Source organism: Anabrus simplex, chromosome 2, assembly GCF_040414725.1.
Source record: "Anabrus simplex isolate iqAnaSimp1 chromosome 2, ASM4041472v1, whole genome shotgun sequence".
NCBI classification, from domain to species: domain Eukaryota; kingdom Metazoa; phylum Arthropoda; class Insecta; order Orthoptera; family Tettigoniidae; genus Anabrus; species Anabrus simplex.
Window position 1 is genome coordinate 929,939,226 of NC_090266.1, and position 19,976 is coordinate 929,959,201.

General features: G+C 41.3%; 1 protein-coding gene across 1 annotated transcript in view; it reads left to right on the forward strand.

The window, feature by feature from the left end:
- LOC136863193 (centrosomal protein of 131 kDa) overlaps positions 1-19,976 on the forward strand; it is a 253,612-nt gene that overhangs the window by 176,474 nt on the left and 57,162 nt on the right. Inside the window, exons 10-11 of the mRNA XM_068226334.1 lie at positions 1,194-1,325; positions 10,250-10,487. Coding sequence (XP_068082435.1) covers positions 1,194-1,325; positions 10,250-10,487 — 370 coding nt within the window. The remainder of the gene's footprint in view (positions 1-1,193; positions 1,326-10,249; positions 10,488-19,976) is intronic.

Consider the following 19,976-nt stretch of genomic DNA (forward strand, 5'->3'; position numbering starts at 1 on the left):
GTTCATCATAATATTCGAGCTATACAATCCCTACTCTGAGCCACTGATTGGAATGAGTAGTGTGCATATTTAACGGAATAATGACAAAGGAGTGTTCACGGCAGTCTGCGACCTGGTGGTTATTCCAGCAATGGAACTTTGGACTCTTAGATCGGCACCGTAGTACTGTTCGTTGAAGGTGAGAAAGTGTGGGGGTTTTTTTTCATTTGAACGAGCTTTTTATATGATAACATTCCTTTCAATCGCTACATTCCTACTGACGTTTTTGTAATGACCTATGTTGAATTCAGTTAGGAAAACCACCAAGTCAGTCTTTCTGAGAATCCCGTAGCGAAGCACGGGTACATCAGCTAGTATTTCTGTAAGAATAGAGGAGGCTTCTGCCGGGATAGCCTCTCTCCTGCTCTGCCTGTGCCACTGCCATCAGCAATACTCCTCCATCACAATGGCAGGAAGCAACTCTAAAGAAATGGAAAAAAGTATCCAGACCTAATTCTCCACAGGACCCCTTAACCCATGACATTTTAAATGATCCTTCCAGGAATCAACTCGAATCCCGGAACCTATCTGGTGCAGTCATACAAATTATAATTTCATCAGAAGGAAGAATGGTGCCAAATATAAAAGGCTGCACCCATAAAACAAAATTACATCCAAGATCCAACAACAGTGCTTCCTGGATTTGACTTAAAGAGGAAGGACTGGATGAAGCTGAACAGAATAAGAACTGCACACAACTGATACAATGCAGTACCAGTATTTTCAAAAGGGGTCACTCAACATCTTTCCAGCATTTAACTGCAGGGTATGTGAGCAGATTGTAGATCCCATACCATAGTCCAAGACAACGACGACGACGACGACGACGACTGGATTTTGATGTGCTACATGACAAGAGTTCTCTGTCGTCACCTCTTATTTTCTTTCTGGGGGTACTTGAGACATAACGCACAGCTCTACAGCACTCTTGATTGTCATTGTCCTCCTCCCTAGTCAGTGTATTGTGTACATATTGAGTTGACTGGATATGTACTTACTAATGTTGTGATTTTAATGACCAGCAGTTTATATTTCACTTGAAGTAAGAAATTCTACCATTACATTTGTCAAATTTTATTGTTTTATATAACATGGATTGAATTATTTATTTTTGTATACTTATTTTTCTTGAAAACTATATATATGTTTTACAGAGACATTCTGGGATATCTGGACAAAGTGGACCAGTCTTGTGATGCAGTAATAGGATCAGCTAAAACATATCTGCAGCCAGTGAAAGATTCTACATCAGGGAACAGCAATATGAAACTACCTAATGTGCCCAGGTTGTTACCTACTTACTTTTATGTGGTCTTTAACCTATGATCAGTTGCACATTTAGATAAGATGTAGCACATTGTTTCATTGTTGTTACTTCATTATTTTTACAAATATTGAGCTATTGCTCCAACTATGCCTTTTTCCATACCTCTGTTGTTATTATTGCAACTATTGTACCCAAAAATTAATTACAATTCTGTTGACAGCATTATTATTAATGTGGTGTGCCAGTTTAGATTTAATTTAACACAGGAGTTTCTTTCTTGAAGTTCAGTCCATCTGCCGCAACGTCAATCATTGATGTCCTTTTATTCTTCTGTGTTCTCTGTATTGAAAGTCAGAAATAATCATTGTTTATACCAGGGGAATCAGCTGCCCCTATCAATATTTTGTTCTGCAGTCCAACAAACATGTGAAATTGTCATGGGTTTGATATTTATCCGCTAGCACCCCATATGCTAACTAATGCGCTGTAAGCACATCATGCAAATGATTCTGAACACTATTATCATTCCCTCCATGTGACTATATACTGTTCAAAATATATGACACCCTTCCAATCATTTATGTACATCAGTCTACTGTGTAACTATATTAAGATTTCGTGACAAGTAAAAGGATATAGCAAAACCTGAAATAAACTCTTAAAACTACCATACAGTGACGTGGAGGGTATACAAAACAGTGAATTGGTGGAATAACATACACAAAGACATTTTTAATACAAGTCTAACTCACAGCTGTGGCACAGACAGTGTGGTTAAACACTAGCCTACCAGTTAATGGACCGTAATATTGATAGTTTGAATCCTACATCATACAAATATTTTTACACTGATATGAAGCTTCTGTGCTTAAACATAGGGCAGTGTATGCCACATACAAGCAGGAAATACTGCTATTTTTGTTTTCTGTGTACTGCACACACACACTACCGGTACATTGTTACATGGTGTAAATTAAGTTTCTTCATTCATTCGCCATGTATTCTGTAGCACCTGGGGAGCGCATACACCATAATAATAATAATAATAATAATATGAATTAGGAAAATGAGTGTGAACACTTAATAATAGTAATAAAATAAATAGAGAAAATAGAAGAGTATCAATGTAACAGTGTTTCACATCTAAACTTTGGAAATAAGACGGTTAAATTACCAAACACGCAAAATCGAAACATACGCAAGGTAATCATAACTTACAGGCTTAACAACGACAACTACAGAAAGGATTGTGCAATGTGAAGGAGCCCTATTTAGGTCCGTGGGAAAGTATGACGTTATGGGGAAGAAGAGGTTCATGATGTTCACCCTCAACTCTTACTTATTAATGTTACCTCTACTACAGTGGTAACACCAAACAAGGGACAAACACAGTTAAAAGGGGAAGGTAAGAGTACAATACACAATATAAGAAAACACTACACACTCGGAAAAACAGTAGCTAGCATTATGCGGATCTCCAACAAAACAAGTACGTAACTATCAGTAGGGCCAACTAGTGAACGACAAAACGGGAAGATGGAAGGGCTGGGAACCTACCAAAGGCATGGACATGGCTTAGATAGCGGATTCCGAAATGAATCACCGTGATCCTTAGTTTTTTAAAAATATTATTTACAAGATAATTCTACAAATACATTCCAAGTTATGAGCTATAAGTTCAGTGATATACTTAGGTTATTCGTAGCAGTGTAAATTCAAATTACAAATCAACTGTACATCTAGTTACCAATGCAGTAGTACAATGCAATTTACAGGTTATCCAAAATCTAGCGTACCTAAAGTGATACAGAACTATCAGAGGCAAACCCGAAGGGAAATACTATTAAACTACAATATACATATTTTAGTGAAACAAAACGGGAATGCCTCGGAAACGAACAGGTAAGTCCAGCTGAAAAACTAAGGCGTCATAAGTAACTAATTTGGTGAATCTAGGCGAGGTTAGGGCAGACTCCTGTATGAAAAGCAAATCGGAACATTACGGAAATTTTACCAGGCACGGAATTCAAGAGTGCTTACCCGAGCAAAGTGCCATCCCCGAAGCCGGGGGACGTCAACCAGATAGGCTGTTCGCAGACAGATAAACCGAGACCGACAGAATTCAGCATACAGAATACATTCGAACACTGCCTCGCTCACTATATATAGGAATTACTGGCCTTGGAGGCAACCAATCAGCGTGCACGTGTTCCCTATCGCTACCTAGACTCACCAATCACAACCTTACTTTCGATCGAGAACTTTGACTAACATTCTAGAATACGCATGATCGCGAAAGTCGTATTTTTCCAGAATAGACAGAACACACTTTCTAGAACACATACCAACAAAGTAACACACCCTGTACAAAAGTTATGTAACTTTCTGGATCTTTCCAGGAACTATAGACAGAATTCTACTATTTACAAATGCCTATGTTACAACATTATACAGTACAGGTTAGGTCATTAAATTATCTTATGCTCTACAAATAACAGTACAGGTTAGGTCATGATAAATAAAACATTATATAGTACTTCGCCAATAAAGTCTTAAAAAAATTATATTCCACTCATGCTACATAGTTCACTTGTAACATCTTCCTCCCCCCGAAAGTCGAGCCCAGCTCGACCAATAATATAACCTCACTGGGGAGCAAGCGATAGAACGTTTTCACACAGTACCGATAGTAAAGGTACATTACTTTAACACACGTAATTTCTTGAAATTAATTTTGTCATAACCAACAACACAAACTGTCACATAATTTTCAAAAATAATATAGATCCACCTCTTGAATAAATATCACAAAATCCACATGGATTGTCACATTGCACTTCAAAATGCCTTCTTTCACATATCATTAGACAATTTGTAGTCTGTCTACCAAATCATGTACACCATACTTTCTTCGAATGTTAGAAATACCAAAACTTCTCACTTGTTGCTAACACTTTGCACTACTTTCCCACAACAGTCACAGCACAGCTAGGCCACAGGTTCTTGCTGATGATGCGGCTGCCGACACGGCCGTTTGCCGTCAGCCTCCATTCAATGTCAGTCCAAACCCGACACCTAAGTGAGATGCAGTTCAGTGATCTCTTGCACCAAATAAGCCGGGGTGAGACACCGTCCAGTCCACCTGCCACCAATAGGATGTTCCCCGCAGGATAGTGGTGCTGGATGTTGACGCCCAAGGCACACAGTGTGCCTCCCAATTTGGCACTTCAGGTTGCTGTCCGAAGAAACTGGTCACTGCAGCCACTGTAACGCACATACCGCAGCAGACAGGGGAATACTTTGGGGTAAAAGTATGCTGCTGGGCTCAAGATCGCGTAGTCACCCCATGGGTGGCTTAATGAATATGCAGGAAGGATTCTCCCTCGCACACAGGGATATTAGGGCACTAGCCCCGGGGTAAGCACTGCTATCTACAATTCACGTGACAAGATTATGGTGGGGGTGAAAAGAAACTACAGGAGGGTGCCCTAAACCTGACCGTAAAAGGAAGAAAATTCCAAGTAGTGACCCTAAACTAAAACTTATCTAACTTATAATACTAAATCGATTACACTAGAGGATGCCTAAAGTATTCACTTATACAATTACTTACAACTAACTTACAATAAAACTTATTATTATCTTATAACTGAAACCTTATAAATAACCTTACAATAAACTTATTTTATAACTAAATTCTTACAAATAACATACAACTAAATCTACAAGGTCACCAACAATGGTATTTACCCTTCCCTACCAGACTTAAGGTACCTTGATCTGGGAGAGATGTACTCTGCTGATCCTTTTCCTTTCGGGATCGCTCACCAATAATGTCACCAGGGTAAGGAACTTTAAGATGGTGCAGGGACCTCGAAATCTGGAGGCCAACTTACTGATAACATGGTCCGCAGCACTACTGACGGGATGTGTTCTAATAAATACCTGGTCACCCACAGAGAGATCGTGCGGTCTTCGCCCGTGGTTGTAATTACGCTGGACCTTAGCGTAATAAACCTTCAAGTTCTTTCGTGCACGGTGCCAATTAGCTCGGATCTTTTCTGGGCTGGCATCGTCGGGCAGAAGATCAATAATTGACCACAGGTTAGATAGAGGAGAATTTGGAGTAAAAGCCAACATCAAGGAAGCAGAGGTTTGCTTGTGGCTTTCATGGACAGCAGTGTTAAATGCAAATGACAACCAATTCAATGAAGAATCCCACTTGGAGTGGTCTGAGGAGTGATAAGCGATTAGGGCAGATCGCAGGTTACGATTCACTCTCTCAGCATAATTGGGCTTCGGATAATATGGGGTAGTGGTTACGTGAGCAATGGATAGATCAAAGCAGAAATTCCGGAACTGGGCAGAAGTAAAGGCTCTTGCATTATCACTTACCAAGAATTGACAGGGTCCAAACGAGGCGAATATCTGTTTCAAGCACGAGATGGTGGTGTTGGCGTTAGCCATCCGAGTGGGGAACAGCCACGTAAAGCGCGAAAAGGCATCAACACACACGAGTATGAAACGATGACCATTCCGAGATCTCGGGAAAGGACCAATATAGTCTATGAACAGTCTTTCCATGGGGCGAGAAGCTTGCTCAGAAGACAAGAGACCTAGACGAGTATTCGGGGCAGGTTTACTGATGTTGCAAATCTTACAGGACTTGACAAGGGTACGGATCTCATTATCCATGGATTTCCAAATAAAGTGGTTACGGATTTTTTCTCTTGTTTTGAAAACGCCCAGATGACCGCCCACTGGGGATTCATGAAAGTATTTGAAGAGAGCCGGGACCAGGTTATTTGGGACTACAATTTTGGGGTCTCTGCGACCACGAGCAGGACAACACAAGACACCATTCTTAAGAAAATAGGGCTTAACATGCTCACCGGATTTAATCCTGTCGACAATGGCTTTTAACTCAGGATCATCCTCTTGATGTTTGGCAATATCCTTGAAAAGGAAGGGAGAGTCAGTGAGAACAACATTGACAAAAGCTGATACTTGTTCGGGAGATGAGTCTACTGGCTCGGATTGAGGGTCAGAGCTGTCTGGATGGAACATTCTACTGAGGCCATCAGCCACAACGTTTTCCATGCCACAAATGTGGCGGGCTTCAAATTGGAAGGTTGAGATGCGCACTGCCCATCGTGCTAGACGACCGGTCCTTTGCGGCTTGGCCAGTACCCAACTCAACGCCTGATTGTCAGTTTCCAGATCGAAAGGGAGATGTTCCAGGTACATTCTGAAGCGTTCTAAGGAGAAGACAACAGCGAGGGCTTCCAGGTCATAAATGGAATAATTGCGCTCAGCAGGATTCAGGGCACGGGAAGCATAAGAAATAGGACGATGCCCTTCTTGAAATTCCTGTAGAAGAACTCCGGATATGCCTGAGGAAGAGGCGTCAGTCTGAAGGATGAAGCATTTAGAAAAGTCTGGCATAGCCAGTACAGGAGCATTACATAAGGCAGATTTCAAGTTCATGAAGGCTTCACATTGGGCATCACCCCACACAAATTTGGCGTCCTTTCTTCTCAAATCATTTGGGGCTGCACGTTCAGCAAAATTAGGAATGAACTTGCGAAAGAAATTCACCATGCCAATGAATCTGGCTACAGCCTTGACGTCCTTTGGAGGGGGAAAATTCTGGATGGCGGCAGTACGAGACTGATCGATTGAGACACCCCTCCCCGACACGATATGTCCTAAGAAGGACATCTGGGGTTGTGCGAAGGAAACCTTGAATGCCTTGAGGGTTAGACCTGCTTTACGCAGTCTTTCAAGCACTTCCTTGAGATGGAGTAGGTGTTCCTCGAAGGTTTCACTAAAAATTACGAGATCGTCAAGGTAATTATAAACAAACTTGAACTTAATGTCCGATAAGACATAATCTAGTAACCGTGTAAGGACAGCCGCTCCAGTTGCTAGGCCAAAAGGGACGCGTTCGAATTCATATAGGTTCCAACCGGTTGCAAATGCAGTGAGATGCTTGGATTCTTCGGCAAGGGGTATCTGGTAATAAGCCTGATTTAAATCGAAAGTGGTGAAAATTTTTGCATTGGCAAACCAAGAAAAACAAGAGTGCAAATCAGGAAGTGGGACAGATTGGAGGACTACCTCACGGTTCAACATCTGTTAGTCCACTACAGGCCGATAACCACCTTGTGGTTTAGGGACCAGAAACATGGGAGAAGAATAGGCTGACTTGGACGGGCGTATCACTCCGTCAGCGAGCATTTGATCAATGATAGCCTTCAGGGCTTTTACAAATCAACTGTACATCTAGTTACCAATGCAGTAGTACAATGCAATTTACAGGTTATCCAAAATCTAGCGTACCTAAAGTGATACAGAACTATCAGAGGCAAACCCGAAGGGAAATACACTGACTGACAGAGCAAATGCAACACCAAGAAGGAGTGGTCAGAACTTTATGCCAATTGCAGGGTAGACTGACGTCACTGAGGTATGCTCATGATGTGAAATGCGCCGCTGTGCTGCGCACGTAGCGAACAATAAATGGGACACGGCGTTGGCGAATGGCCCACTTCGTACCGTGATTTCTCAGCCGACAGTCATTGTAGAACGTGTTGTCGTGTGCCACAGGACACGTGTATAGCTAAGAATGCCAGGCTGCCGTCAACGGAGGCATTTCCAGCAGACAGACGACTTTACGAGGGGTATGGTGATCGGGCTGAGAAGGGCAGGTTGGTCGCTTCGTCAAATCGCAGCCGATACCCATAGGGATGTGTCCACGGTGCAGCGCCTGTGGCGAAGATGGTTGGCGCAGGGACATGTGGCACGTGCGAGGGGTCCAGGCGCAGCCCGAGTGACGTCAGCACGCGAGGATCGGCGCATCCGCCGCCAAGCGGTGGCAGCCCCGCACGCCACGTCAACCGCCATTCTTCAGCATGTGCAAGACACCCTGGCTGTTCCAATATCGACCAGAACAATTTCCCGTCGATTGGTTGAAGGAGGCCTGCACTCCCGGCGTCCGCTCAGAAGACTACCATTGACTCCACAGCATAGACGTGCACGCCTGGCATGGTGCCGGGCTAGAGCGACTTGGATGAGGGAATGGCGGAACGTCGTGTTCTCCGATGAGTCACGCTTCTGTTCTGTCAGTGATAGTCACCGCAGACGAGTGTGGCGTCGGCGTGGAGAAAGGTCAAATCCGGCAGTAACTGTGGAGCGCCCTACTGCTAGACAACGCGGCATCATGGTTTGGGGCGCTATTGCGTATGATTCCACGTCACCTCTAGTGCGTATTCAAGGCACGTTAAATACCCACCGCTACGTGCAGCATGTGCTGCGGCCGATGGCACTCCCGTACCTTCAGGGGCTGCCCAATGCTCTGTTTCAGCAGGATAATGCCCGCCCACACACTGCTCGCATCTCCCAACAGGCTCTACGAGGTGTACAGATGCTTCCGTGGCCAGCGTACTCTCCGGATCTCTCACCAATCGAACACGTGTGGGATCTCATTGGACGCCGTTTGCAAACTCTGCCCCAGCCTCGTACGGACGACCAACTGTGGCAAATGGTTGACAGAGAATAATAAAAAATTATTCCGAGGCATTCCCATTTTGTTCCACTAATAATTTTTTATTATTAGTGGAACAAAACGGGAATGCCTCGGAAATGAACAGGTAAGTCCAGCTGAAAAACTAAGGCGTCATAAGTAACTAATTTGGTGAATCTAGGCGAGGTTAGGGCAGACTCCTGTATGAAAAGCAAATCGGAACATTACGGAAATTTTAGCAGGCACGGAATTCAAGAGTGCTTACCCGAGCTGAGTGTCATCCCCGAAGCCGGGGGACGTCAACCAGATAGGCTGCTCGCAGACAGATAAACCGAGGCCGACAGAATTCAGGATACAGAATACATTCGAACACTGCCTCGCTCGCTATATATAGGAATTACTGGCCTTGGAGGCAACCAATCAGCGTGCACGTGTTCCCTATCGCTACCTAGACTCACCAATCACAACCTTACTTTCAATCGAGAACTTTGACTAACATTCTAGAATACGCATGATCGCGAAAGTCGTATTTTTCCAGAATAGACAGAACACACTTTCTAGAACACATACCAACAAAGTAACACACCGTGTACAAAAGTTATGTAACTTTCTGGATCTTTCCAGGAACTATAGACAGAATTCTACTATTTACAAATGCCTATGTTACAACATTATACAGTACAGGTTAGGTCATTAAATTATCTTATGCTCTACAAATAACAGTACAGGTTAGGTCATGATAAATAAAACATTATATAGTACTTCGCCAATAAAGTCTTAAAAAAATTACATTCCACTCATGCTACATAGTTCACTTGTAACAATTAACAAAATGAAAAGATACAATTTCAAATGAAATAAAACAAATAAATGACAGAGTAGCTGCTACTTCACACATTAAAACAAAGGATATTTAAATAGACTTACAAAAGACATTCACAGATTGAATGACGGCATCCTCGAAAGAAACGAAATTACAATAAGTTATTCAAGAAAGAGTGTTACATTTACTTTTCTTTATAAAATACTGAGCGAAGAAAAAAAGGTTTGCCTGCAAAAACAACACATTGCAGACTAGCTTAATGCTAGATTTTGGTATAAGTGGAAATCTAGGGGAAACTCCGGCACACCAAAATAAAACTCGACATAATCACGGAAGTTATGTTAAGTGGGAAAATACCGAAACATAAGAATGAGTTTAAATTAATTACAAGGCAATAACATAGCACTTACTGTGAGAGACCGGGGACCCAAGGCGGGACGGACGCAAGATGCGTACGTTAATTAAGGCCACACCCACTTCCTTTCCACTCTCAGCCCTTTCCTATCCCATCTTTTGCCATAAGACCTATCTGTGTTGGTGCGACGTAAATTATCATGGTAAATTATCATGAAATATTGATTATTCATTTTTCTAGCTTTCAGGAATTGCTTAGTCAGAGTACCATGGACTTAGCTCATGAGGTACTTCATTTGAAACTACAGCTTGAAGACAAGTCCAGTAAACTAAACCTTCTTCAGGAAACTCTGAACCAGCAGAAAAAGCTAGTTGCTCAAACAAGTTATGATGCTGAATATGATAAGCAGTTTCAATTGAAAGAACAAAAACAAGAGTATGAATCGATGATTGAGCATCACCAAAAGTTCATAGATCAAGTGAGTTTCATGTCACATATGAGTGTGGGCTACTTACGTGATACAGTATGTTAGTGTGCGGTGAAATAATTTGTTTTTTCTACATTTTAATGTATTGTCACCTAATTTTATGTGGTTTCCTAAATAATATGCTTGTAAATAAACTCTTTCAGTTAGTAGAAATTTGTTGTAAAGTATTATAGAACTGGATAGAAATAATTAATGAATTCCAGAATTGTTTCAGATTATATGATGTGTATATCAGAAATGGATTGTTCTTCATACCATGATGGAAAGTTTGAGACATAAAAGGGGAGGAGTAAATATTGATATATTAACTGCACTAATGGATGGGATATTTAGGTTTTTTTTAATGCTATAATTTAGAAGGAGAGTGGTATAAAGAATTAGATGTTCCCTTGTTGAAAATATGGGTGATGTGAAGGCCAGCAAAGCAATGAATTCTTGGTCTAAAGTAGTGGTGAAAGTCAATAAAAAGTTACATTTTTATTATTCTATGCAATGCAGATCACTCATTGCAAAACAATATTCGAATGGTGGAATTCAGTTATGTGTAAAATCATAGAGGCTAAGCTGTTTGACAGCTTGTGACCTGATTATGATTAAAAATTCTTTCAAATACTTGTAGCTTAAAAGGTTAGAAATTAAATGCAAATAAAGCAGTATGATTCAGGATCATTTTATTTTGGCCCACTAATTGCTGCACTGTGGCCTCAGATACACACCACTCTCCTGCCGGCACTTCAATCCTTTCGGTGGCCTGCTTCACTTCCTTGTACTTGGCTGAACTTGCATTCTGAACTTACTGCTAACCGGGCAAGTTGGCCGTGCGGTCAGGGGCACGCGGCTGTGAGCTTGCATCCAGGAGATGGTGGGTTCGAATCCCACTGTCGGCAGCCCCGAAGATGGTTTTCCATGGTTTCTCATTTTCACACCAGGCAAATGCTGGGGCTGTACCTTAAATAAGGCCACAGCCGCTTCCTTCAAACTCCTAGGCCTTTCCTATCCCATCGTCACCATAAGACCTATCTGTGTCGGTGTGACGTAAAGCAACCAGCAAAAAAAAAAACTTATTGCTATTTGTTAATGGACAAGCAAACTGTCTGTGCCCATGGGACTATGTCACTCAGCAGCCGGCTTGGGGTGCCGTTCAGTTGTGCGTATGCAATACAGAATTAGCCAACATCTCATAAGAGGCATTGTAATGTGTTTGAATTTATGATCATTTGTTAAGGTGTTAAATTGCTAAACAACATCACTAAATTAGCCTTGTCTGTTCATTTGCTTTATATTGATGCACGAGAATGTGTGCACATCGGTTGCCTGAGGAACTGGAGCATTGGCAGGTGAGCTCTGCATGCCCAAGGCCACGTGCAGCTGCAAATTGGCGGAATAAAACGATGACCCTGTGACTAATATTTCAATATTTCAATGAAAAAGCTTTCAATACTATGGTCATTAGAATTGGGGGCAAATTCAGTGACAAAAGAGATAATGTTATTGTTTTTACATCCCACTAACTACTTTTATGGTTTTTGGAGAGACAAAAGTGATGTCAGTAGAATCAGGAGATAAGAAGATATGAAATTAGAGCAGTTAAATCAGTACATCATGCGTATATTCTTCAAGAAAATGTATAATAGTTGTAGTGGGAGAAAAATATTAATTTGAAGTAACCAAACTAATGTTTCATATCAGCTGTGGTGTGATTTATTTTTAAGGAATTTTTAATCCAAATACCTGCAACCTTTTTCATTATTCAATCATATCAATTAATCACAACTGATCTGCATTTAGGGCTGTCGCCCAAGTGGCAGATTCCCTATCTGTTGTTTTCCTAGCCTTTTCTTAAATGATTTCAAAGAAATTGGAAATTTATTGAACATCTCCCTTGGTAAGTTATTCCAATCCCTAACTCCCCTTCCTATAGATGAATATTTACCCCAATTTGTCCTCTTGAGTTCCAACTTTATCTTCCTGTTGTGATCTTTCCTGTTTTTAAAGACACCGCTCAAACTTACTAGTCTACTAATGTCATTCGACAACATCTCTCCACTGACAGCTTGGAACATACTGCGTAGTTGAGCAGCTCGTCTCCTTTCCCCCAAGCCTTCCCAGCCCTAACTTTGCAACATTTTTGTAACGCTACTCTTTTGTTGGTAATCACTCAGAAAAAATCGAGCTGCTTTTCTTTGAATTTTTTCCAGTTCTCAAATCAAGTAATCCTGTTGAGGGTCCCATACTCTGGAACCACGTTCTAGTTGGGGTCTTACCAGAGACTTATATGCCCTCGCCGTTACATCAACCCCTAAACACCGTCATAACCATGTGCAGAGATCTGTACCCTTGATTTACAATCCCATTTATGTGATTACCCTAATGAAGATCTTTTGTTGTATTAATACCATAAGGAACTTTCACCCCATCAACTCAGTAATTAAAACTGAGATGACTTTTCCTGTTTGTGAAACTCACAAACTGACTTTTAACGCCATTTATCATCATACCATTGCGTACTGTCCATCTCACAACATTATCAAGGTCATTTTGCAGTTGCTCACAGTCTTCTAACTTATTTATTACTCTATACAGAATAACATCATCCGCAAAAAGTCTTATTCCTGATTCTACTTCTTTATTCATATCATTTATATAAAATAAAACGTAAAAGTCCAATAATACTACCTTGAGGAATTCCCCTCTTCATTATTACAGGGTGAGATAAAGCTTTGCCTACTCTAATTGTCTGAGGTTTTTCTAGAAATATCACCACCCATTCAGTCACTCTTTTGTCTAGTCCAATTGTACTCATTTTTGCCAGTAGTCTCCCATGATCCACTCTATCAAATGCCATAGACAGGTCAATTGCGATACAATAAATTTGACTTCCTGAATCCAAGATATCTGCTATATCTTGCTGGAATCGTACAAGTTGAGCTTCAGTGGAATAACCTTCCTAAATCTGAACTGCCTTCTATCAAACCAGTTATTAATTTCACAAACATGTCTAATATAATCAGAAAGAATGCATTCTCAAAGCTTACATGCAGTGCATGTCAACCTGACTGGCCTGTAATTTTCAGCTTTATGTCTATCACCCGTTCCTTTATACACAGGGGTTACTATACCAACTCTCCATTCCTTTGATATAGCTCTTTCATGCAAACAATAATCAAATAAATACTTGAGATATGGTACTATATCCCAACCCATTGTCTTTAGTATAATCCCCAAAATCTTATCAATTCCAGCCGCTTTTCTAGTTTTCAACTTTTGTATCTTATTGTAAATGTTAATGTTTTCATACGTAAATTTTAATACTTCTTTAGTATTATTTACCTCCTCTATCTGGACATTATCCTTGTAACCAATAATTTTACCTACTGCTGATTGAATACTTCTGAAGATCCTCACATACACACTCCCCTTGTTCATTAATGATTCCTGGAATGTTTTTCTTGGAACCTGTTTCAGCCTTAAAGTGCCTATACATACCCTTCAATTTTTCAATAAAATGTCCATGATTTCCAATTATGTTTGCCATCATGTATCCTAATTTTTTTTTTGGCTATCTGCTTTGTGTCGTACCGACACAGATAGGTCTTATGATGACGATGGGATAGGAAAGGTCTAGGAATGGGAAGGAAGCGGCTGTGGCCCTAATTAAGGTACAGCCCCAGCATTTGCCTGGTGTGAAGATGGGAAACCACAGAAAACCACCTTCAGGGCTGCCGACAGTGGGATTCGAACCCACTATCTCCCAGGTGCATGTTATCCTTAGCTGACTTCTTTGCTAGATTCAATTTCCTAGTAAGTTGCTTCAATTTCTCCTTACTTCCACAGCCATCTTTAACTCTATTTCTGTGCAATCTGCACCTCCTTCTCAGTCTCTTTAATTCTCTGTTATAACATAGTGGGTCTTTGCCATTCCTTACCACCTTTAAAGGTACAAACCTCTTTTCACATTCCTCAACAATTGCTTTGAACCCATCCCAGAGTCTGTTTACATTTTTATTTACCATTTTCCACTGATCAGAGTTACTTTTTTTAAACTCCCTCATGCCTGTTTTATCAGCCATACGGTACTGCCTAATAATACTACTTTTTAAGACATTCCTTTCTATCAAATTTATTTTTAACTATGACAAGAACAGCTTCATGATCACTGATACAATCTATTATTTCAGTTTCTCTATAGAGCTCATCTGGTTTTACCAGCACCACATCCAGAAAATTCTTCCCTCTAGTTCATTCCATCACTTTCTGAATCAGCTGTCCTTCCCATATTAACTTATTTGCCATTTGTTGGTCATGCTTCCTGTCGTTCGCATTACCTTCCCAATTGACATTTGTTAAATTGAGATCTCCAGCTACAATCACATTCCTTTCCATATCCCACAAAGCTGATTATCTTATCAAATAATTCTGAATCAGCATTTTTTTCTATTTGTTTTACGTCGCACTGACACAGATAGGTCTTATGGCAACAATAGGACAGGAAAGGGCTAGGAGTGGGAAGGAAGCGGCCGTGGCCTTAATTAAGGTACAGCCCCAGCATTTGCCTGGTGTGAAAATGGGAAACCACGGGAAACCATTTTCAGGGCTGCCGACAGTGGGGTTCGAATCTACTATCTCCCGAATACTGGATACTGGCCGCACTTAAGCGACTGCAGCTATAGATCTTGGTAGAATCAGCATCAGCGCTACCCTTCACGGTCTGTACTCTCTAAAGACATCAAGTTCCCTATTATCTTTAGAGATGAGCCATACACCTAGAATTTCTTGTTTGTCAACTTTTTTTTTTTTTTTCGTAGCTCTCAAATTTTTCTTTCACCCTCCTACCATTCCTATCCTATCTCTATGATACACACTCCAGTTCCATGAGAAAATTTCTGCATGCATTATATCATTTTTCAGCCATGATTTAACTCCTATTACAATTCTATTCCTTTCTTTACAATACTTCTACAGTTCAGCACTAACATTTTTATGTTGTCGCTATTTGACTTCCAGATCCCTGTACCCTTATTCACTACTCTGTAGACCATCCCACTTCCCTGAATGTACCTCCTTATAACCCTTCTAAACGAATTGCCTAACTTATATATGTACCACTGCGGTTTGAGTGAAGGCCATCTGAATGCAGATCCCTATCTCCTACCCACCTATTATGATCTTGAAATCTCACTCCCCACATACCCACTCCATAGACTTCTTTAAATCCCCAATCACCTTCCAGTCAGTATCCCTCCTACACAGTATTCCACTGATAATAATCTCCTCTTCCCTAAACTCCACCCGTCCTGCATTTATTCAGAACAACTCTTCTGTGCAGCTGGACGCTTTTAGTAAGTTGGAAATAACAGATAACAGTTTACAGGTTTCAGAATTTGAAGCAATATCCATGAAGCTATGAAGAGTAACTTTAGGAAATGTGAAGCTCTTTCTAACTCTACCCTTGTTCACACTCACTGTCAGATGCCCAGTTATTCTTTGCTTTGGAAAGGTTTACAGCTTTCCGAAGTTCTTATGAACATTTACCCATACATTACGCTCGCTGTGAAGAGATAGCTTATAGTCTGGAGGACATCTCATGATTATGTTCTTATCATCTTCATCATCATCATTGTATGGCCTCACAAGTACATAAAATACATATAAACAACAAATATAAACTAGTGATATATACCAAGTGAGTTGGCTGAACAGTTTGGGTCCTGTAGGTGTGAACGTGCATTTGGGAGATGGTGGGTTCGAACGTCACTGCCGGCAGCCCTTCATTTCATTTTTCATCAGAATTATCAACATGAGGATCATTGACAGAAGTGTTTTTAAACATATAAAATATTGCATTACCTATTCACAGAACAGTTAAAGATATTTAACATGAAAATAAATATGAGAAATACAAATGTAACATGTCCGTTATACACTGACTGACAGAGCAAATGCAACACCAAGAAGGAGTGGTCAGAACTTTATGCCAATTGCAGGGTAGACTGACGTCACTGAGGTATGCTCATGATGTGAAATGTGCCGCTGTGCTGCGCACGTAGCGAACGGCATTTCCAGCAGACAGACGACTTTACGAGGGGTATGGTGATCGGGCTGAGAAGGGCAGGTTGGTCGCTTCATCAAATCGCAGCCGATACCCATAGGGATGTGTCCACGGTGCAGCGCCTGTGGCGAAGATGGTTGGCGCAGGGACATGTGGCACGTGCGAGGGGTCCAGGCGCAGCCCGAGTGACGTCAGCACGCGAGGATCGGCGCATCCGCCGCCAAGCGGTGGCAGCCCCGCACGCCACATCAACCGCCATTCTTCAGCATGTGCAAGACACCCTGGCTGTTCCAATATCGACCAGAACAATTTCCCGTCGATTGGTTGAAGGAGGCCTGCACTCCCGGCGTCCGCTCAGAAGACTACCATTGACTCCACAGCATAGACGTGCACACCTGGCATGGTGCCGGACTAGAGCGACTTGGATGAGGGAATGGTGGAACGTCGTGTTCTCCGATGAGTCACGCTTCTGTTCTGTCAGTGATAGTCACCGCAGACGAGTGTGGCGTCGGCGTGGAGAAAGGTCAAATCCGGCAGTAACTGTGGAGCGCCCTACCGCTAGACAACGCGGCATCATGGTTTGGGGCGCTATTGCGTATGATTCCACGTCACCTCTAGTGCGTATTCAAGGCACGTTAAATGCCCACCGCTACGTGCAGCATGTGCTGCGGCCGGTGGCACTCCCGTACCTTCAGGGGCTGCCCAATGCTCTGTTTCAGCAGGATAATGCCCGCCCACACACTGCTCGCATCTCCCAACAGGCTCTACGAGGTGTACAGATGCTTCCGTGGCCAGCGTACTCTCCGGATCTCTCACCAATCGAACACGTGTGGGATCTCATTGGACGCCGTTTGCAAACTCTGCCCCAGCCTCGTACGGACGACCAACTGTGGCAAATGGTTGACAGAGAATGGAGAACCATCCCTCAGGACACCATCCGCACTCTTATTGACTCTGTACCTCGACGTGTTTCTGCGTGCATCGCCGCTCGCGGTGGTCCTACATCCTACTGAGTCGATGCCGTGCGCATTGTGTAACCTGCATATCGGTTTGAAATAAACATCAATTATTCATCCGTGCCGTCTCTGTTTTTTCCCCAACTTTCATCCCTTTCGAACCACTCCTCCTTGGTGTTGCATTGTCAGTGTCAGTCAGTGTATTTATTGCTCACCAACACATAAGTGAACAAACATCTGTACAAGAACAGAGCATTTTTTTTTTCAGATTCTGTTATTCACACTAACCTCAATAGCTTCAGTACCAAATAACTTGCCTCCTCGCAGTGATGTATGCAGGTATCTTCTTGCCCTACTATTACCTAGCCCTTCAAGTCCATGTTGTTCCAATCTTACCCACTCTTCAGTGGTGATTCAGTATAGGTCTTGGAAATTAATAGTCTGTCAGGATATCCAGAAAGAGTTTCTATGCATGCTCAATAGAGTTTCATGTCAGGGCTGGTGTAAAGTGGTGGTGATAATTGCTTCAATAGGAAGTACAACTGTGCAACCATCCTCAGATGACACCACTTTTATCAGATGATATCATTATTGCAAAGAAACATTTTGATGGTGCCTATATGATTGACACCTGAGTTGTTGTCCACGTGTAAGAATTTTTTTCCCCCCGTATATCTACAGTAGGGCTCCTCTATGGATTGGAGGATGTTTTCCTGCTATTATGTATTTTTTTAAGTTGCTTTAAATGATCAGGGGAGGAGTATGGTGTCCACCTGCCTTACACTGTGGCTGGAACATGCAGTATTTCCAGGTTTTCTCCAAACATGTTGCTGACACTTGTCAGAAACAAGACATATCCAACATTCATTGGTAAGCAGTACCTTAGACCATTGCCGAACACACTATCCTACATTATATAATGTCAAATTGTTACAATTCTGTCACTTTTTTTCATTTAGTTAATGTATGTAAATTTTTTACTAGACCTACCAATATTTGATCAAGCATTTGTTCTCCATAAATGTTCTAACTTTAAACTTTTACGAGTTGCTATATGAGCATTTTGCTCACATTGAATTTGGAATTGCATTTTCACACTTTTGTAGTGTTGTCATTTACTTGTTGAAAGGAATTTTCTCAAAGGTAAATCATTTTTCTTCAGGGTGCTAGTTGTTTTACTTGGAGCATGTGTGGGAGCATTTCCCTCACTGTACAACCAGTGGTGTGACTATCTTCCTGTTTCAGTATTTTATGTCAAATGTATAATTTATTATTTTAAGTAGCGGTATTCAAGTTTATAAAAGGAGTCAGGCATTAAAAATTCTAAGTTACCCCTAGTTGAACTAAACACAGCAAGCTCATAATTAATTTTAATATTCACATTGTAATATAAATTTATTTTGTGGTATGTATTTTTGTATCAGATATAAGTGTGTCTGAAAAGTATGTTATTTCATTGCCAGTAGATAAACTAGATAATAGCTATAACTGCCAAATCTTGTAAAACTCAGTTGCAGAAAAATGCTCACTGAAAACTGAGTGCATGACATTAGATATAGTAACCAGTGATGGGTTAACGTCAATAGACTTTCCATGGACATAAAGGCTTGTGGAGCCAGGATTTCTTTCTTATTGCTCAGCTGCTTCTTTTAAACTTCAACACATCCATGGAATAACAGTTTGAAAAATTGGTTTTGTATCAATTTTGTTGTTTATGAACAACCACTGCCTTCTTCAGTGTCAGATGATCCTGGAGATTCTACCTCTTAATCATATCAGATTGTATCATGTTCATTAACCATGAAATCAGTTATCCTATCTTCATCGTAGAATGTATTCACAATGTCAAGAGCTCCAGTTTCTTCACCAATTACTTCCTTTCACATGCTTGTATGTATTTGTTGGTCAGGTGTTCTTCAGTTGAGAGTATATCATCTAATGTCTAGAAAAAAATCATATCAGGGGTTTAAAAATAACTGCTTGTAGTATTTTACACTCCACAATGACAATATTCCATCAAAGAGCTAAGACTCTCTGCTACAATCATCATGCACATTTTATAACAAACAGGCTATTCACATGTCCTCTCACAAGGGCTAAATGCAAATTTTAGATTAGTTGTGTGCGCTGGTAATTGTGCTGCCATGTGTATGAAAAGTATGTTATTTCATTGCCAATAGAATAACCAGATAACAGCTGTAATGACAAAGCTTGTAAAATTTGCTCTTAATAATAATGCTATTGTTTTTAAGTCCCACTAACTACTTTGATGGTTTTTGGAGATGCCAAGGGTGCCAGAATTTAGTCCCACAGGAGTTCTTTTACGTGCCAGTAAATCTACCGACACAGGGCTGACATTTTTTAGCACCTTCAAATACCACCGGACTGAGCCAGGATCGAACCCACCAAATTGGGGTCAGAAGGCCAGCACCTCAACCATCTGAGCCATTCAGCCCGGCAATCTTGCTCTTACTG